General features: G+C 49.3%; 1 protein-coding gene across 7 annotated transcripts in view; it reads left to right on the forward strand.

Annotated features, from left to right (window-relative positions):
- The window catches only part of macrod2 (mono-ADP ribosylhydrolase 2), a 292,993-nt gene that overhangs the window by 268,899 nt on the left and 2,682 nt on the right, over positions 1-21,412 (forward strand). Inside the window, exons 10-17 of one of the 7 annotated variants that reach the window (XM_055502341.1) lie at positions 3,842-3,880; positions 5,336-5,407; positions 9,432-9,470; positions 9,884-9,934; positions 10,911-11,042; positions 11,387-11,452; positions 20,299-20,331; positions 21,224-21,295. In XM_055502341.1, coding sequence (XP_055358316.1) covers positions 3,842-3,880; positions 5,336-5,407; positions 9,432-9,470; positions 9,884-9,934; positions 10,911-11,042; positions 11,387-11,452; positions 20,299-20,331; positions 21,224-21,295 — 504 coding nt within the window. The remainder of the gene's footprint in view (positions 1-3,841; positions 3,881-5,335; positions 5,408-9,431; positions 9,471-9,883; positions 9,935-10,910; positions 11,043-11,386; positions 11,453-20,298; positions 20,332-21,223; positions 21,296-21,412) is intronic. The other 6 variants (XM_029175393.3, XM_055502342.1, XM_029175394.2 and 3 more) reach the window with 6 other exon arrangements.

Below are 21,412 nucleotides of genomic sequence, written 5' to 3' on the forward strand. Positions count from 1 at the left end.
TTCTCGGTGTATGAGTGGGATGGAGAGGATACTAAGCTTATTATGGATCAAGCGTCACAAACACTTCCACTCAGGGTCATTGTCTGACACCACGCACGCCGACACCTGCTCCAGTTTGTCTCCTTGTGCTTGTTTGGAGCTTTTTCAAAGACTCCCCCGCAACAACCGGCCGTTTAAGGTGTTTCGTTAAGGAAGAATCCTCCAATAATATAATTACTGGCGCCGTGATTATGGAGTAGGGACTCAGGTGAGGGCGCGGATTTGTGTGTTTTATCCAGCGAAGGCTGCGGCGCGTAGCCGCAAATGAGTTTTTAACAGCTAGCTGATAGGTGTGCTTTAAAGAAAGAAATGCTGATTGGCATGATTGCGCCGCGGAGGAAATGCGCGGCCCCATGGTGCGAGAGGACTTGCATTTATCTCCGCGCCGCGCGGGAGCACCGAATCCGAGGCTGCGAATTAGCTCCGCAGGTGTTCTCGAGCACTTTCAGAACATCTCATCATCGTCGCTGCTAGAGACGGTCGGGTAGAGCTTTGCGGCACATGCATCAGCGAGGCCTGAGCCCATCCTGCCTCCTGGAGCATCCTCTCGCTTCCAATGAACCTCTGTCACCTCAGCCTTTTCTCCCCTCTCCTCCCTCTTGCCCATCACCTCGCCCCACCCCCTTCTATCATTCTTCCTCATTATCTTAAAGAGGAGCTCCACTGCCTCCACTATCAGCAAAGTGTTATGGATCTGCTGCTAATATCGGCCTTGATCTTGCTGTAATTTATATACGCGTGTGGTCGTGTGAATCTTCCCTGCAAGATCAGTTCCAGGCACTTCGGCAGCGTAAGAGTAAGCACAATAGATTTTTTTTTTTTTTTATGAAAGTCTTACTATTCTCATTTTTCATCATATAGCGGCTTCCCTCATATTCCAGCAATCTGCGGGTGACAATGACTGGAGCACGAACGTGTAAACAGGACATTTGCATACAGGAAATTGCTTTTTTACCGCGCGTCACTGCGAGGGAGCCGAAACGCGGCCGCGTTCCTGCGGGAGGGAGGAAGCTGAAAGAAGGAGCACGAAACGCAAAAAAGCAGGACGCCGCTAGTCAGGTGCAGAACACTGGAGCATTGTCCTCGGATGAAACGTTAAACCGGCGGCCTCGTCCTTTCGCTGGTGCTCAGACAGACCCACCAGCGAAGCAGCTCTTCGATGAGCAACGACAGAAGCTCTCAGGAACGCACAAAGATTTTTCTCTTTTTAACACCGTGGAACATATGTTTCGTAGACGGGAGGATGCAAAAATGTAAACAAGCTGATGCACAGAGCTTTTTCCTCTGTGGTACCATTTCCCATCATTACCCATGTTGCCAACCGAGCTCATAACTAGTGATGTAATGACCTATTCATTAGTCTGACAAGCTATAAACTGTACACATCTCAGAGGTGCTGTAACAGTCCTGCATCATTTGAAGGAATACACTCGTACACGGTTGTATTTTTAGAAATGACAAAAACTACCAACAGCCATTCATCGATTAAGATGTGAAGCTTAATCGTGCTGATTAATCGCAGAACGTGATTCTATTAAGCGTCCCGATGGGTTCATGCATCACCATTGACCACATGCTCGCCTTTGGCACGCACGCGTTATTTGCCAGCGCCGCCTCGTTCAGCCGGCTGCGGTCGCGGGGAGTGGAATCGTGTGGAAATTGATGCCGGGTGCACTCGTCGGCTAATGTGATCCGGGCGGCTGCCCACAAGCTGAGCTCCGCCGCTGCTCCTCAATCGGCCGCGGCGCCGGCGCCATTAACGCGGCCCACGGATCCGCAGAGGCTGCTGCCGTCCGTCCGCTGACGCTCATTTACCGTGCTGTATGGGCGCCGTAGCAGCAACGCCACGGCCCACACGCCTGCCCCCCCCCCACCCCCACCGCCCGGATGCCCAGAACACATGCAGTAATCCTGCTTTACACGTGTGATCTGGTGACTGGTGTGTATTTATGTGACTGCCAGGAAGCTCAGGGTCTGTGATGCGTTCTCATGTTTGTGTGTGATTCAGGGAGACATAGAGATGGTGCATACTGTACATCAGGCTCCCTGCCTCTCATCATGCCCTGTGCACTTGACACGGTTACTTTTAGTTATTTTTGTGTTTTACAACTTGCTCTGACCTCACATTCTGAGCTATACATGACACTGTATTAGATGCTAAAATGATACGGTACCAACAGAAATGAAGTATCTCAGTTTTGAAGTAGTGTTCTGTACTTGAACTGTGATATTATTTTTTCACTATTGTCACAATACTGTGCTTTTACTGCAATGAAACAGCACTGACTGCTGTTTTAGTTTTTGCCCACTGTCTTATTTCATAATTATATACAGATAGCTGCACTTTGTGCTGAGGGGAAACATCTGATCTGTTTCAGTCCAAAACTTCAGAACAATCCCACTGTTTGACACTTTCTGATCAACACAATTTAGCTCGTTTCCTGGTTTCATTTGGAACCTTGTTTTAAAGTTTGCACTTTCCATTAAATTCCTGCAGACTGCACCAGCTGGGCACGGACACGGGAGCTACAGTATAGAAAATAAATGAATGAGCATTATAATTCTAAACATAGTCCCTAATGCCAAACTAGTGAGCAGCCAGTGGTTCATCATCTGTTTCATGTCATGATATGAGCACATGGTATAAATCTACCCTACAATGTAAATGTGACCATGTGTCAAATGAAATGTGTCACGTATTGTTACTCGTAGATTTGTCGTGTTGACGGCAGCGCTGAGCAGCAGTAATGGTGTTACAGCGCGCGGCGGCAGCGGCTCCGACATCCCATGATTCCATTTTTTCGACTATTGTCGTACTGTATCAGCGTATTTCTCTTTGTTTCTCCAAGCAGGGTTAGATTAATGCACTGTACCCTTTTGTTCAGTGTTACACAAAAGGAGCGCCTGTCGCCGGATCCACAGGGAGCTGTGATGGTTTCACGTCTACGGAGCAGATGACAACAGACTTTCATCAAAGCTAATGCTCGCTGCTGCTTGTTAACCGCGGCGCAGTCATCACAGAGACACGCGTATATCACACATGTACACGCGTGTCTTTTATGGTATGAGCCGGGCACACTGTACCGTACAGTATGGGGACTCAAAGCGTCTCGGAGGCTGAGCTGAGTGCTCAAATGCGTGAGAGGAGCTGGGGCCCATTAGGAGGCTTCCACTGTGACTCTCTCCCCGCGTCTTACGCTGCGCTTTCCCCTGAAGTGGCGTCCAAAGCCCTCTTCTCGCCTCCCATCATGCACCTCAGCTCCTCCAGCCAGAAACACCTCCAGCTCACTGTCTCGCACAATGCGTGTGGAGAGACAAGACGAGCAGATCAAAGGGGTCTCTTTGAGGCACGGTCGTCCACCTCAGCCTGCCAGCACTTGTAATTTGAGGAAATGGGAGGTTTTGTGTCATTTATACTGAGGCCGCTAGTATGGAGTTAAAGTGAAAAAGAATGCCCCCCCCCTTAAACACACCCAGATACACAACAGTCATCTGGTGTAATAACTCCCTACATCCAAGGACGTCTGGTGGGGGGGGGGGGGGGGGGTCGTCAGGGTTTTGGAGCTCGCCAGCTGGTGTGATGACACGGGAGGAGGTGAAGCACAGGCTCCTGGACATGTGAATGGAACGTGACATTTCAATCGCCTCCTTAAGAATCACCGCAGGTTCTACATTTAGAGCCGTTTAGGCTCCATATGGCGTCAGAACACGGCGCACCGAGACGCGTCCCGCCGACCGGCTGCATTGTGACATTTTTAAAACAGACTGTTTTCACACGCTGCCTCTCCTCCCCTGTCGCCAGACAACGTCCCCGAGACTGCAGAGGAGCCGCCGAAGGGAGGTGAGTGACAGGATATTTCATGGTTGCCTTTTCACCTTAACACCTCCATTAAAGCACACACAGGCTGAGTGAGCGGCGTAGCCTCGGCTCCTGACAGTGATTCGCCGCGTTTTTTATGCGGCGGATGGAATTGAATGTTTATTCATTCCGGTGACAAGTCGAATCCCAGGCGTGACGCGGCGCAGTTAAAAATACTTAATGTCAGGTGCATTGCCTTACAAAAGCTTATATCCACAGCTAATACCCCGACACCGCTCTCTTCATCTGGCTTACGGCCGCGATGCCTTCAGACCCCCCAAAGCGAGCGACAAAGGAGCTGCAGCGCTCGGCAGCTTGTGCCGCGGCCGCCGCTGTCAGCGCATAATGCTTTTATCGCCGCGCCATCTTGGCACGCAGCCTGTAACTCCCAGATACTGCTTATCAGGATAAACTATTGACATGTGCCTGCGCCGGCGTCCTGAATACGCAACGGCAACAAGGAAAGCATCACAGAGGCGCGTTGTGTGAATGACACAAACAGTCCCGTGAAACGGATCGGCGCCGCCGCCGGCGGGTCGAGGCCCGGCGGGAGTCGGGGGCCACCTGATGATGCGGGGGCGCCGGGGCCAGGGGCTTTCCAGCTTTTATTTCTGCCTCGTAAGTCACTGAGCAGAGAACGGCGTTCGTTTTATCGTCGGTTCGAGAAGGGGTCACGTTACGAATCCGAGGTGCTATCAAAATGTTTTTCCTCCCAAAGTCACCCCGATGATTTGCCAATTACACGCATCTGTGTTTTCAGTAAGGTTTCATTCTGGGTGGAACATAAAAAGGGCCTGTTTTATAACTGCACAGTAAAATGTGATATTCCAGAGTGAAACAATGTAAACCTAATGGTTAAATCATAAAAAGCTGGCAGGGAGGGTCCAGAGTTGCTCCTAATGTTAGCGCCCGTGTGCTGCGCTCACATTCCTCCCCGGCTTTTCCACATACAGTATAATAGCTTAGCACCAGGCCACATCAAGCCAACTGAAATAACCCCTGATAATTTCTAGCCCTGTTGAGTCGCGGTGCCAGCGCCGCCGCGGTCCAGTTTGGCCGTGTTTGATGGGCCTCGGCGCTGGTGCCAAGGAATGGCCTTTTATTCTGCTCCATCAGCCGGAGTTTGCAACAGCGTAGGCTGGAGCCCATTCAAAGCGTCCGACGACTGCAATTCTCACATGGAATAGCGCCTTTGTCCCCGGCTGCGCTCTGGAGTTGGTGTCAAAGCCGCTCATTCTCCCCTTCTGTTCCCGTGGGGGTCATATTTTGTCAGGCAGGTACACGGCAAAACAGGGCGAGAGCCGCGGAGCGCTCCCACCGGCTCTTGTGGCGCGGCGAGCCCAGACAATGCAGCCACGTCAGACTCATCACTGCAACCGCGTGTCTGATTTGCCAAAAGACACGTTTAAAATCAGCTTTTATTTGCCTCGTTTGCAGACGAGACGCCACCACCTGCAAAATCCACAGCCAAGGAGGAGAGTGGGGACGGGGACAGAGGTAAGTGTGCCGGTGAGCGCTCACTCCCACGATCCACCATCATTACTGATATACAGGGGGTAATGAAAAAATGGTTTTGTATGTATGAAGCGTGTTGGTGGTCAGTAATCTCTTGCTCTTTGGTGCCAGGTGCCTCTTTGGGGAAATGAATACAAGATGAAGCTCGGTCTCTTTTAAAAGAATGTTTTCTTAGAGGCAAACTTGTTTAAGAAGCCATTATCTGGCTATTCTGCAGTTTCAGCCCCTTTGGATGTGTAATATTGAAACAATTATAGGCTCCTCCGATACGATGGACCAAAGATAATTAGATTCTTACACTGGAGGGTGTTAGTAGGCAATTAAAGTTGTACACCATCCATTTGTCTTCGAGCCTTAAGGTTGCGGGGGATTTTTGATGGTAGCAGTCATGGTTTGTTTTCCTTGGGAGGAACGCTTCCTGCCGCTGCTTCGGAGAAGCCGGACCCGGCGCCGCAGTCGCTTCAAGGGCGCCGATTTGTTTAGTGTCGTTAAACAAAGCGCGATCAGTCATTTCCCCTCAACTGCTCAACACACCTTTCCACGATCCACAGCAGTAATTCAATATGATTCACAAATTCAATCACCAGCATTAGGAGGCCATAAGTATTTTGTAATAATCTTTATAAATCCTAATTTATCAGGCCCGGCAGCTTAATAGTAACTAATCCATTCACAAAAGGCCTTGGCACAGCTTTCTAGCATGGGAACACTCAGTCCTTGAGACAACCTCTTCCTCACAGGAAAGGAATGAAATGATGTCGTACTGGCTGCACTGTAAAGGTTAGGTCTGGTTCGATGTAGCACCTAGGAAGGATTAATCATAAAAAACACTCAGATGTCAAGATAGCACAGAGCAAAGGCGATGCACACTGCAAAAACAGCCTGTCAGCCATGTAAGGCAGACATTATAAGATGCTTGAGAGTCTCATAACACCTCCGTACGCCTTTGTTGGGTTTTTTTTTTTTTCTTCCAGCGAAAACACACCATATTTCTCCAGCCTGTCTATATGGAGCCAGCAAAGCGGGTCAGCTGTTTAGTATATTCAATATGTGGAGCACTTTTTTAGAATAAATTACGCTGTGCGGCGGTCGGTGAAGTGTGTCTGACAAGATGCCTCGGTGTGATCCATCGCATCCATCACCCTCCCCGGGGGATCGCCCCACCCCCCACGTCCGCGGGTCAGCCGTGAGGGGCTTTCAGCCACACCACCGACGAGCAGAAAACATGGCTTTCTTCGGCGCGGTTTCAAGACGAGTACAATGGTGTGTGGACCGGAGGTGATTATAGGGCTGCTTTTTCCCACGCACACAACAGCAACGGCTGCATTTACAGCTGCGGTGCCGCCACGCAAACACAGAGTTCAGGCTGATGGAAGAAAAGAGTAAAAAAAAACAACTCATAATTAACAGAAATCAGAACTAGTCAGCTTTCATATTTTCTTTAATTGAATCCCGCTTTATTTCTTGTGTTCGTTTTAATCTTGTAAATGTCTAATGAGAACCTAACATGTACATGTTCCTGTGAATGATTAAACACTATAATGTAGGTTCTAATATTATTTATTCAACAAACCTAGAAAGTGGTGAATGAACACACGAGCCAAAAAAACATCTACATAACCCTGGAGTGTGTTTGCAAAAAAAAAAAAAAAAGGCTCTCAGATTAACTGTGTGCGTGCGATGAGCTGTGTCGTGATGTAATCCACATGAAACAGTAGCGCGGCGTCCGCGCGCTGGAGGCTGTGGAGAGAGACACAAAGGGCAGGTGAGACATGCGGCGGCACAGTGGAACCTCTGTGAAGCGCACCTGAGTTGGCCGCGAGCCCCCGCGGTGTCTATTATTTGACATCAGACCGGTATTAGGGAGATTAGCGAGTGTCGCGGGGCACGGGCAAGCGCGGACGTGGAGCCAGGGATCGATGCCTGGCTGGCTCCGCCTTCAGGCGTGCTGAGATTTTTCTGGGAAGGAGCCGATGACAAAGCGAGCGCGGACGGACAGGCGGATTAATAAGGCCGCTGGTGAACACACAGGCCGCAGACAGTAGCTGCACCCTGTCGAGCGTAACACGGCCGCACGCGCGTCGCTCACACGCTAAAGGCCCTTGAATGATAGCCGCCGGTCACCTCAGAGCCCATTTTCCTTTACACGTCTCATGAATTTTTCAAGTTCCCCCCTCTTTTATTTATTTTTTTTATCTTTTGTCGTTTGCTCCAGTTGCCTTTAATGGAAGGAGCAGGAGGCAGGCCTGGGGGACGAGATAGCTGCAGTGCTGGAGCGCGTGCCGCTATACCGTTGTCGATATTGCTGCCGCCGCTGCTCGCCTGGAAAAAGGATCATCTGCGCTGGATGTTTATTCAGCGCTCGTGCAAGCGGAGCGCACGGGGAGAGTTGCATATCAGCATCTGAATACTGAATGTCCATGTGATGCTGGACCCCCAATAACCAATAAATCATTGAAGTGTCGCGTCACTCCGTCAACACAAGTGCAGGCCGCTACTGAAATAATCCTGTTTGTTGTGCAGCGCCGCATGCTAGATGTGACACAGGTCTGGAGGTGTGGACGGCGGTCGGAGCTTCTCTGCGTGAAGTGTGTCAGACACGGTGGAGGACAGTGACGTGGGGCAGGAAAGCTGGGGCGATGCTGCCACCTGCTGGGTGGGAGCAGCGCAGCAAGCGGCCGGACGCCCGCCTGGGTTCTAATTGAAGTTAACGTGAAGCCATTATAAATCGCATCTGCCGTAGTCCAGGATCTTTTGTAGTTTGGTTAGCGCTAGCACGTGTCCATATGTGTGTGTGTGCGTTTACCCACAATCTGCCCCCTTAGCATCCTTTATGGCAAATTGAATACTGCTCCATTCAATAAGCCCAATACGAATGATCAAATAACAGGGAGGAAATTACATTCAGCCTTTTGTCGAATCCGATCCATTGTTGCTGGGGATCACTTTAGACAGATGCAACAGTCATGCATAATTTTTAAACAGAGAGAGAAAAGGTTTAGGGTGACCTCATGGCTGCCGAAGCATTCATCTTAACCTGTTTTTCCCAATGAAGTATTCTTTTCAGCCCCGCTGTCTGTGGCTCCATCTTAAAATGCCAGTCATGATTAATAGAAAGGATTGCCATCTACTGTGTGTCACCAGCATTCTGTGTGATAGACAGAGGCACTTGAGACAAACATGCAGCACTGGTAGAACTGTCCTTTTTCCCATTTAATAGAGGCTGGCATTTTTATTGTTCTGAGTGCAGGGCAAAATTGCATAGATATGAAAAAATGGTTTCTCTCTGCAGCTTGTTAAAAAAGCAATTATGGAAGCTGCACAATAGCCATTGTCGAGCATGTTCTCTTATTGGTGTCATGGCTTTCATTTACTCAATTTGTCCCAAATGTCATTGGTTTATGTGTGTGTGCGCGTGTGTGCGCGCGCACAAACGATGGCGGGGAGGGTTGCAGGGATTAAAGCTGAGTGTCCACTGGACGCCTTCTATCCCTTCCTCACATGCATTTAGCCACACAGCATGAGGAGTGTACAGTTAAACATTTAAACATCTAAAGCAGAAACGTTTTCACAGACGTCACATCAGACACTTTAGCATCACAGTGCTTGTCGCCGTGTGCTAACTAGCTAGCTACGACGGCCACAGCAACATGCCGCTGGCTCTATTTCTAGGCAAACTAATGATGTTTCCATGAGACCCAGGTGTGCTTTAAAAGTAAGACCTCATTGATAAGGACAGGGCTTTGGTACATGGCCACTAACCTGGAACACCTTGACATTTGTCACGTTGAACCTTTTCGGACCGACAAGGAAAATGCGACTCTCGGTCAACTGGGCGAGGCGGGACGGATCTAGACAGGAAGTGGCCGGTCTCATACGCGACACCGGCTCTCACTCCGGAGACGAAGGGTTTGCCATCGCTGCCGCGACCGGTGCCTCTGTTGTTCAGAGTGAATGACTGGCACTATTCCCACGCACGCCTGCAGTTGGCTGATAATTCATTTCCCTCCGTTTTCAGGTAAAGAGGAAGCAGGTGCCAAAGGAAAGAATGACAACGGTAATGTAGCTCTACGGGCCATTAACACATGTTTTGAGCCTCTTGGCTCCACTATCGCGTGCTAATGTCATCTGTCATCAAAAATTGAATTTCGTATTCGCTCCAGTTGGGTTTTCTATCCTGTGTGTCACCACTCTAGCAAAGAAAGAAACTTCGCTTATCACAGAAGCTTGGAACAAAGAAATCCCTCAATTATGTATGGCTTTAGAAGTGACATTCTTTTCCCTTCTTTTTTGTCACTTAATTTATGCATGTCTTTGTGGTTCCATTGCTCTCATACTGCGGTACAAAGACAAAGCTACACAAAGAGATGGAATGAAAAGGCTGTTTGAGGTGATATCGAAGTCAATTCAGCTGCAGGCGCTCGCACTGAACTGTTTTCCACCCTTTTGAATTTCCTCTTCTCCTCCCAGGTTCCGCGGCGAGCGAGGGGAACGACGTGCCGATGGAAAGCCAGAACCCAGGTACGGCGCTCGGGCCGCGGAGCGCGTTGATCCGACGAGCCGCGCTGCAGGTTTCCGCCTCGGCTCAGTCTGATTAAAGATCGGCCATGATCAGCCTTGTTAGCAGCAGAGGAGTAACTGGTACACATAGCTTTAAATGGACCTCATGACACGTCCCAAAGCTCTGATGGGTTTCGCTGCGCTGGCGATGAACTGGGCGCGTGGACGTGTGTGCGTTTTTGAAGGGGGCAGCCATTAACTTTGAGCCAGAACCATTTCTCTTCCTCTGAATATCCTCCGCGCTGCCGGTACATAATTAAGATTCCGCATTTGCATACTGGCAGCGAGCGGCGCCTTCGCCTCCCCTCTGTTTTTGTTTTATTCAAATCCCTTCCCATTGACAAAGATTTGACAGATAGAGCCTCTCGGAACGTGCATTTTGTAGACATTCTGTGAGAGAGTTATAGCGAGCGCAGCCCTGGGACGCCGTCCAAGACCTGAGGTGTGCAATTATTTTCTCATGAGACACAAACAGAGAGGTCGGAACTAGGAGGAGCACAGGACTCCAGTTTAAAGCAACACCTGTGGGCCAAAGCAAAGCATCGGCACCTTCCTGCACTGTGTTTGTATATAATAGGTGAAAACCAGAGACCACAGATCAATAAGTTGTTCAATATGTGGTGTCGGGTACTTTGTAAGGTATAACCTTTGCACACAGACCCTCATTAGCATCTTTATTTACAAGTACTGCTTTTTACTGTTGCTTTGACACTGGATACTGTCTACACACAGAACATTTCCTTCAGAGGAAGCTGCCGGGGTTTTTTTTTCTAACGTCTGGAAGTCTTTGCGTGTCTGACAGCCTTTGAGCCGTCGCAGCCTGTCAATGTGCACATTTTTTTTGAAAGATGTCTGGTATTCGCTCGTTTCGCGCCACGTGCCGTACGATTTGACGACCGTCGTGTCTCTTTCCACTCCAATGTTTGTCCGTCCACAGATGACGATGGAGGAAATGAGGAAGAAGGTCAAGACCAAGATATGACTGAGAGCAGAGATCTCAGCGGCAAAGATGAAGACAAGGATGAAGACAAAGGCACGGACAACGATATAAACAAGGAAGCAGTCAAAGGTATGTATGAATCAGCCACTTTAACGCATGAAATCCTGATTGTTGACAGGCTGGCAGCAAAACACTGGGAAAACGTGAGTCATACACATTTGGTGGATGGATCACTAGCAATGTGGAGGAAGGGTGATTTTCCTTAACTGGGTTTGAATCTATGCGATTGTACAGAAGAAGCAGCTGTGGAGCTGTGCTTGTAAACAGCCTCCCCGGTCCTGTACACCCACATACTGTACGCACCCATACGCAAGAGCAGGCTGATCTGAGGGCAGATGTGTTACTGTAGGTCAAGGCTTTTATTTTGGAGACGCACACGCTCACAAACCGTACCGCTCGGCTTCCTTTTGCAGAGGAAGAGCAAGCCCCTGCACAGAAAGCAGACGACAACCTAGCCGAGCCCACTGTGTCCATGGAAGGTAAGATCTGATTTCCTCCAATTCAATTTCAATCCGACTGACTCTCAATCAATAGGAATTTGGTATATTTCAGCCCCGCTGTATTGGATTAGTGTGGTCAGCATCATTTTTGTCGTCTGCGCTTAGTCAAATTATTTCTCCTTCCGAATCAGTCTCAGTCTATCTAAGGTCCCCGCTTTATCGCTCATATCACTTTGTGCAGGAAGGACTCGGGCAGTAAAGGGGCCATTAAGTGGCTCGACACATCCAGGCAGCCACAATAGTGCTGAGAACAGCCTTTCGCAGCAGAATCTCAAATTATTTTGGCCTCTTCTTTCATTCCAGCCCCTTTCTTCGGGGCGTCCGCGATGAGACCTTCCTAGTGTGGCGTTAATGCGTCTAGATTTGCAAAGGCAGCAGTGACACAGTGAGCAGTCTGGAGGTGTAAAGGTACATTCTGCAGCTCGGTGCCACAGAGAGTGGTTGATGGTGTGAGGACTGCTCAGGGTTTGTGTCTGACTGTAATAGCGACAGTCATGAATGATGCTCGGGAGGCTTTCTCATATGTGCCTTTGTTTCTAGTCGTGGTGTTTTCATGACATTCCACGACTGACCTCTACTCAGCCGCCCGTTTGTTTTCTCTTTTACACTTCGGATAATGTGTCTTTATTCCCCCATTTTTCTCCGTCTCGCATCGTCACTGATTAAGAGCACTGGATGTTGGGAGTTTTTGTGAACCCGTTCCCACACGGCTCAAGCACAAAGGTTTGAGTCACACTCTCACCTCTATTTCACTTTCTCTCTGACTGACATTCAATTAATTTAGGGTGAGAGTGAACATTCCAGATAGATCTATCTCAGATAGCTTTCTCCATCCGCTCTGAAAAGCCATTGGAATACGTCCTGCAAACACTACAGGCTTTCCATCAGTGGAAAGCTTCAATCCGGGCTGTTGATTGTGTCCTGGCTGAGCCCGCCAATGCCTGTCACTGTCTAGGGTTACCGTTGGCTGGGCTCTGGCACTGTCAAGCAGTAAACAGTGGTGTCAGTCCTGATTGCAGGCAGATTGCATTTTGTATAGAGGAGCGGGGCCCTGGACAGAGCGCAGACCCAAACTGTCTTAGTTATTGAATCTCATGGAGGCCAACACGGCACAGCTTAGCCATGTGTAAGCAGTTATTCACTAGACAAGACCGAGTGATTCCAGAGTCAATACCCTTTATTAAAAATAATAACTGTAATCAGGCTGCCTGCTCGCGGTCACACAGGTTAAATCGCTTTCGCTGAAAGGACTAATAAAATGGCTCGTAATGATGATGAGCAGCGAATCCAACGGCCTGTGGACAGACGATGTCATACCGCACGTGCACACGCCTGGTGCCAGTTAGTGGTCTTTGTTTCTCCGGGTCTCACAGAAACAAGGAGTCCAGATTCTAGTTTACGTCTTTGATGGTTCCAATCGAGTGCTAATCTGCAATCACAAATAACACGTTCTTCTGTGTCTTGTCCTTAAGTAGTCGTGGGGCTTCGACTAATTGCCAGTGTGTTTCTGTGAGGCTCACTGTCCAGTGGTTCCAAGATCTCCAGCACAGCACGTTCTCCTAACACGCGTCCTGATGCGCCGCTGGTTAATGCCTCCGCAGCGCCTGTCGCGTGTTTGCATCCACGTGCTCCCAGTTGTCAGCGATGTCTGTTGACACCCCGCTGTTCTCGCACAGCTCGGTGTCGCACATATGGAAGTGTGTATCACAGCTAAGTATCTCAGCCCCAGCTCAGTCACACTAAATAATACGAAGCTAAGGAAAACAGCTTTGCGTTTTATTCATTGGCACTCGTCGTCATTATAACTTGTTAGCGTAATAATTTATTCCGTCTGCAAACACTGCCTTCTATTAGACGAGCACAGGTCACCTGCTGAAGTTTCATCAGCTCCCGTTACAAGACGGAGCCATCTGTTGTTTACGTTGCAGGTCGTTCCGAATAAATATGCAGTTATGTTTAAGTATTTTCCCGTGATGTCGAGAGCCGCATGAGACGAACTATTTCCTTTAGCAGCGATACGAGTGATGCGTGGGGAAGGAGGCTGATGAGAGATTATGTATTTCAAATCAGGAGAGCAGGCTCCACTGTGTGACTTAGACGTATTAGTTATTTGCCTGCACAGGCGTTGAGATCCTGAGTGCGATATTTGGAATCTCATAAAGGTTCCCCAAACCGAATAAGGCTCCAGCAGCCGCTCTTTATGAATATTCATAGCATACTGGTTACAGAGGCTACAGTATTGTACTACTGTGATTGATATATCTACCCAGCATGCCTCGTTCTGATAACTTGAGGGAATAGACGGCCGCTTCAGTAGGCACATGGAAAACCCATAAATTAAAATAAGACTGACTTTGCCTAAAGCGAGGAACGAATAAATCTGAGTTGTGAACAGAAATTGTTTTTCTCTTCATGCACCCTGATTCTCCTATAGGAGTCAATAGTTACAGGCTTTGCTCCAAAGGTGACACTTAATGGCGGCCAATGACTCAACAGCAGCTCGTCCTTCTTCCGTTTCTTGTGCTGCTGAGCATCGGAGCTTCGTGCGGCGCGAGGTTTACGGCGCCGCAGCCGGAACGTCGGCTGCGACCGACGCGAGCCGCGCGTACGAGTGCGCGATGAAGCCAGAGGCCGGCTGCGGGACGACAGCGGCTCCTTGACGATGGAAGGATGCTGGAGAGAATTCTTTAAAAGGGCGGCCTTTAGTGAGCGGAGCCCAGACGAACAGGCAGGGGACAGACTGTAATAGCATACTAAAGCCAGGCAGGAGGGAACCTGCAGGGGAGATGGAGAGAGAGACAGGCCCAGCAGGCCATCACAACAATCTCAGTCTCAACACAGCACAAAGACAAGGCGCTATTACATCAGCCCACAGGCTGCTGGAGCTGACATTCCCGCTGCCTGATTTTTCTTTTGTTGTCTTCTTACACCTGTTGTTAAAAAAAATATCACAACCTTCAAGTAAGTATAGTTACTTGATTGTTTTAACGTCGTTTCCCCCGGAGGCCGGGATGTCAGGCTGCTTTATTTAGCGTCGCCACTCGGCGGATGCGAAGTTGCTGCTGCTGCTGCTACACGACGCCAGCATCGCGTCGTCACGTGTCGGGTACAGGAGCCGCAAACGATATGAGGAGAATCAAAATGGAGGCGCGCCAAATCTAACAAGTGTCATGAGAATTATTTTCACTCTCTTGTTTTCTGGAATTATATGGGGGGAAGTTATTGATTCCTGCCCCGGTGGAATAGGAAACGAGCCGCTGCCATCGGCAGTGGAGCCATCGCGGCACAGTGACCCTGTGCGCGCCTCCCCCCCCCCGCAACGAGCACAACACGTGGACTCTCTTCGCCAACCCACTAAAAGCCGAGAGCTTCATTTCCGCCTTCCTAGCAGTTTGAATAATTTATCCCAGAATTAATTGGGATATCGCTCTCCGAATCCGCAGCCCGCCGGAGTGCGCGTTCATTTAAGCTTCTCCTTCTACAGCAGCGAAAGGATTTGAAGCATGGCTTAATTGGTTGTTGTGTGCCCTTTTGTCTTGGTCTTTAGTGAACAATGGGATATCGGTGATGTAAATCTAATTCTGCAGAGCAATGCGGTCTGTCCTGTGGCTACGACTTGTCAGCACACAATTAACTTTTGGCGTAACATTGTATACTGTAAGTCGTGAGTGGCTCCTCGGGGAGCAAGCTGCCACAGGCTAAAAGCATTAGGCCACGCTTGTGTTTTATGGCTTTTTTATACCGACTGAAGGTCCGGGACCCCCCAGAGCCTCTGCATCGTCCCTAACTAGGCTTTTACGGCCACGTTCCGTTCGGCTTCGCTCCGCGTTCCTCACCTCCATTTGCCTCCTTCTTTTAACTTGCTTTGCTAATTTTCGAGTTATACAAATATGAACCTACGCCTATTTCCTGGTGATTTCAATATGAAGAACTTTCTCGATTCAAAATAATGGTTTTCCGCGGATCCCTTGGAGTCACAGTGACTCTGGTTTCTATGCCATCATTCCCCAGCACGACGGCGCCCTTCATCGTATTGTAATGTCTTCCTTTTGATGAGAAATGCAGGGCTCTGGTCATTTAGCTGCAGATGGAGAACAGACAAATATTGTGCACAGTGTCCATTAAGCTGGTCCCCTCTGGCCCTGAAGCCTGCTTCAGACGGAGGGGGCCTAACTAACCTATCTAACAGGCTACAAGGAACGCAATGTTTCTGCCGTCCTTTGAAGCCGTCTTTTGATCAGCGCTCCTATTCTGTCTCGAGCCCCGTGTTTGCTTCTCAAAAGCAGCAAATGAATCAGCTCTGTGTGGAATCAACCAGCAGAGATGCAACAAATACGTATTTGAGCGCAAAAATACATTTTCAGCCCGCGCCTCGCACACGCGTGAGCGACGAGTGATCTCTGCGTGAGACGCCTGTCTGTTGGAGGCTGCGAGGGAGATGTGACGCGAGCACACGAGCCCACGAGAGACACAGGCGTCTGCAAGACAATATTTAGGTACAATATCTGCCACGTATGGACACCAGTAGTTACTGGTTGGGGCGTTTGGTGCCTTTTAGTGTTTTAATTTAAGCTATGCTTCAAAAGGGATGGAAGCAAATTGATCTGTGGTCGAAAGCACTGGGAGAAAACTCAGCAGTGGAGGAAATTCGTGTTCCAAGGTGTCATGAGAGGAAACTCTGAAGCAACATCTACATCCTCTATAATTATATCTCCATTAGGCCCGCGCCGCACTGCTAACACGCCGTACCGCTGCAGCCGCTCTCCTACTGACCTTTCGCTGATAGACAGCTTCTCAGCCAGGGACCCTCGTTTTCACTGCAGTCTAGACAAGCTCTTTGATTATATTGACCAGTCCCGTCCATAATCGCTGGTGGAAAAACCTCGCTGTCCAGACGAGGCGTCGCTGAATAGCTGAAAGATGCCGCCGCCCCCCCTCCGCCGCGGCGCGTCCCGCTTTGACGCGTTGAAGGGGCTCCTGTAGCCAGATCGCCGGCCCGCCTGCGCCCTGATACAGTCCAGCACAATAGCACTGACGACAGCGGGCAGTTTCCCACAGCGGGCGCAAGGAGAGTCTAAAGATTATGTAAAGTGATTCAGCGAGTGATGAGAGCGGAGCAGGCCACCACTGACAGCAGGTTTAGCAGGTATGTAGGTCACACAGGGGGAGGCCTCCTTTGCATTTTCCCCCTCCGTGTCTATTTTTGTGTTGTCTCCCTCTCTCACTTCATCACTTAATCAGTTATTCACTTGCGCCTTTCATCTCAGTGTCTCCGTATATTCTACATAGTCTGACAGACCACAGCGAGTGTCTCACTCCACCTTGGACACGAGCAAATGGAGATGTTGGGGTTTTTTTTTTTGGCTATCCTCCTTCTTTCCCTCCTGTGTTGGATAAAAGCTTCGCCACTGGTCATTTTCCCATCATGCTTTCTAACATATGTTGTCAACTATGCCCTCTTTTCTCTTGCCACCTCTCTCTGCCTTCTAATCATTTTCACTTTCCCTGAGCTGTGGCTTAACCCCGAACCAGATGGTATCCTGTTCTCTTCTCACTCATTCAGAGCACTTTGTGTTTTTTCTCCTCTTGTCAAGCACGGCCCAGCCTGTGTAATGAGCTCGGGCCCTTTCAGTCTGTTTAGAGGACCTCAACCCGACTCCAAGCTGCCCCTCTACATAAACCGGTGCAAGGTTACTCAAACCCACGGGGGAACAACAATGCTACTTAGTGTCCACAAACCCTTGGCCTTTTCTTTTGGTGGGGAAGAAAGGCAGAATATTAATGAAGATGCTCGGCTCCTCGGGAGGGGAGCGGTGGAGAGGGGCAGTTGCAGTGTTTACCGAGCAGGCTTGTTTTCATCTCCCCAGCCTTCAGGTCACAGCTCAGTGCTCTTTAATTGGCTCGGATTGTCAAACAGCGTTCCATCTCATAGCAAAGAAAACTCCAGCTCTCGACTGGTGATCCGTCCCCCTCCGTTCACAAAATCCTTTCTCCTCTGCTTTGGAGAGCGGCGGCTCATGTAGCTAAGCCATTTCCCCACAAGCCCACAGAACAAACTTAACATTAACATATGAAAATGGGTTGCTTTCTACATTTACCAGCTCATTAGTTCTTTTGCTCGGGCACTTGTTGAGGTCCACCCGCTCTTGTTTTGCTTGAGCAGGGAGATGATTAATTATCTTTGCAGCAGGCATATCAGCCACAAGGCTATTAGTCCATGCATAGCTCAATGAGGAGCTCTTTGATACTTGTTTAATATACATGGCCCGGTGCAGATCAGGCCCAAGTCTTCACCCAGACCACCCAAACTGTTCTCTCAAATGAATTCTGCTCTCATCTCCTGGAGTGAATGGACCGTCTGAACAGATACTGGTCCTGACCTCGACATGTTCCTGTCCTGTTCTCTGGAGCAGAAGCAGCGTCCTCGAACCACAGGATCCAGACATCTGTTGTGTTGAAGTGCTACTGTACATACGCATGCAGGGTTTGTATGTCATCAGTAGTTCTTTGACTGAGACGGTGCCTGGTTTGAACATAAGCATCTGCACACCTGTGTGAGTCGGCTGCAGAGGATCAAATGAACAGACGAGCCGCTCCTGGGGAAATGACACTGTAGAGCGCCATCGATTTTTGTTCTTTAGCTGCTCGAGAGAAGAGGAGCTGAATAAAAACACAGTGAGATGTCCTGTGACTGAGGGACAAAAGGAACCTCCCTTTTCTGCCTGAGGCTCTTGTCTGTAGCATTAAGCAGGGACAGGTCCCATGATGCCTCGTGGGTGACCCGCAGGGACCAGCTCCCTGTGGGCCGACTGAGTGACAAGAAGAAGTGTGTGTGTGTGTGTGTGTGTGTGTGTGTGTGTGTGTGTGTGTGTGTGTGTGTGTGTGTGTGTGTGTGTGTGAAGCAAAGTAATGAGAAAATAAGCAAATGCTAAAGCGGATATCATAGAGTATCTATTTTATTTTCTATCACTTCTTACTGTTCAAGCTAAATTCCCGTCGCGGCTGAGGGTTGTGCTGCACATTAATGCTGACCAACACAACGTTAACTACCTCTTGTCTAATGAATGACTTGAAGGTGGTGGTGGGGGGGGGGGGTCTAATTTTCTGCTTGTCTGCGTAGCAGGGTGACTTATGCCCCATTCTCTTCCTTCCTCTCCCTTTCTCGCGTGTGCGTAAATGTGCATGCACACACATTTCCTCATACTCCCTCATCGTGGGTCTTTTTTTTCCTCCGGGATGATTTCACTGAACTGCTCAGAGGCTGAAGTGACGAGGAAAGTCAAATAACGTACATATTTGGAAAGTGTTTTCAATTTTGATCCGTGAGATGTTTGATCTCTGGGCTCAAATTATTTTATTGAACTTCCTTTACACAGCCAGGCGATGGAAACTGTTTGAGCCCAAAATGGAGAGTAGGAAAAAGCATGAAGGAGACCCTGAGGGTCCGGGCTTTAGGAACCACTGGTGTAAGCTGGGTAGTTTCCTGCTGAGGGAGTCAATCCATTCTGCTGTTTTTCTCCTCCTTTCCTCATCAGCCCTCTGTGGACCATGACTCTGCTTCGCCAGAACCTTGACAGAGGCCTGTTTTTCTCTCTCCCCCTATCTTGTTTGTGCGTTTACCACCACACACTCGCATCCTCCCTTAAATGATTGCCCCGCTACTGTCAGCACACAGGAGTCAAATTAGCGAGCGAGACAGACCGGCGGAGCTGTTCCCGCCGAGCTTGGTGCGGGCGGGGGAGCCTGGGGAAGGGAGGGGGTGCGGGGGTGCTAGCAATCAGTTGAAATTCTGAGCTTTTTTGCTTTGTTTTGATCAGTGCGAGACATTAGAGGAAGCGGATGCAACCCTAGTGCCAAGGCTGTGCTGTTATTACCTGAGAGGGACGTCTGGAAGGCGGCCAACGCTCCAGCGAGCCCCCGCTGCTGCACACGGCCATGCTTTGCTAGCTCGCAGAAGATAAAGGCTCCGGTCCAACATCCGGCACCTTCCATATGTCCCTTCGTCAGCTTTAATAACTGTAATGTGATTAGGTGGAAGAGTGTTATCGGTCCATGCCCATGCATAATTCACCATATTGACCCCGCGCACCTGCCTCTTGTGCATACAGTACACGGGAGCGTTAGCGCATACGATATCACGTTTAACCCGAACTTCGACCCGGTCTGAGGTTGCTGTGGCTTCGTGCTTCATGCTTCCTGCCTTGGAGCAGACCTCCAGTTCCTCCGCTGACTTAGCGAGCGGAAATTGAATTCTGATGTTTTGCGAGAGATTCAATTAGCTTTGTGGGCGAGGATGCTGGGACACGCGTGTTGTCCACCGCTGGCAGCCTACAGGTCAGAATCTGATGAGGCAAAAGTAGTAATTAACGCCCAGGCTGCCTACACGCCGGCAGTAGAGCTCATCCTGTTCCTACCAAACACTCTGCGTTTGTGTGAGGGATAATTATGTCGCAGTTTACATCATGCCGACTGTCTGGGGACTTGGGTTGTTTCTATGTGACGATGAAAGACGTGTGACATCACAGGTAAGGGGGGAGGGGGGGGGGTTGGTCTCAAGCTGCCTTAGAGGGATGGAACTCTGTAATTAATTTTCTCCCATCTCGCATTTGTTTAGCTGCTTTTTGAAGTATAGCTCTTTAGGAAGGTGCTCAGTTCCCAGGCATGAGAGGCTGTTCAAAAACACTGCAAATATACATGTGGGACCATCTGTATATAATTGCTCCCACTTTCCTGGTCAGGCTTTTTAAGCGCCAATTACTGTGACGATAGACTGAACCTGACTTTCAAGATGAGTAACATGCTTGTGTCTCTGTTCCACATTACAGTTGCTGCAAATAACACTGACACCAGCAATGACGGTGAGTAAGGCTGTGATTTTTTTCCCCATGAACGACTCCGGGGATGCGTTGAAGCGTCACAGAAACGCAGCCCCCGCGTCCCCTCCACCGCTCTATGCTTTCCTGCGTCTGCTGGTCACGGTGCAGACGCTCATGTAAACACGCTCGCCCGGGCTGATATGCTACTGTGGATATGCTGGATTAAATATGAGCGTCAGCCGCTCTGGCCAGCGTCAGGCGTCAGGGCTGAAAGGGCCAAGCTGACGAAAAGCCAGAGGGCGAGAGCGACTGTGGCATCGACAGTCGACCGTAAAACCAGCAGGAGGTGGTAGAACATACGATGAAGTATAGTCAGTCAGTTACAGACCTGGAAATCAAATCTTACCTGTTTCACTGTGAATCACTGTGTCTTTAGCAGCTTTACCGGCCTATTAGCCTCAGTCAACCAGGACGCGAGACCTTTAGGGACCCCACAGAGTGTAGGTCATCAGTAATTCCCCTATCAGGGTATTAAGTATACCTGTTTAACGGACATTTACAGCCGCCTCTGTTTAAGAATATGTCCTACAGAAGTAAATGACAGGTGCTCCTCGCATTCACTGATGCTGAACAGTGAAAGGCTTCCAACATGCTGATTCAGCTAAAAAGTCGACATCGGGGTGCTCACTTGGTGTGCCATGACCTGATGTAGACTCTTGAGTTTAGATACAGACATTCGCATCCCGTTCCATGCAAATGTAAAGTGAAAAAAACTCATTTTATCTGATATCTAACTATAAACCCACTCAAGCTTGATTCACCACGGCAGCCTGTTAAGGTAAATTGATGCTTTTCTGCCCTGGATGAGGAGCATTGCTTAATTATGATTGCCTCTCCTCATATTATTCCATTTCTGCCTCTCCGCATGCTCCAGAGGAGATGAAAGATTCTGTCAAGAGCGCAGAAGAACCCGACTCCATTCCGACTGTCAGCATTCAGCCCAAAGGTGAGAGCATGAAGGAAGCGCACTCATCCCGTACACATCTCTGTTTATGAGCGGGCTCTTATTAGTGGCCACAGCTGCTGAATTAAAACTCGCTTCATCCGGAGAATCCTCGGCGCC

The sequence above is a fragment of the Betta splendens genome, chromosome 15, assembly GCF_900634795.4.
Source record: "Betta splendens chromosome 15, fBetSpl5.4, whole genome shotgun sequence".
NCBI classification, from domain to species: domain Eukaryota; kingdom Metazoa; phylum Chordata; class Actinopteri; order Anabantiformes; family Osphronemidae; genus Betta; species Betta splendens.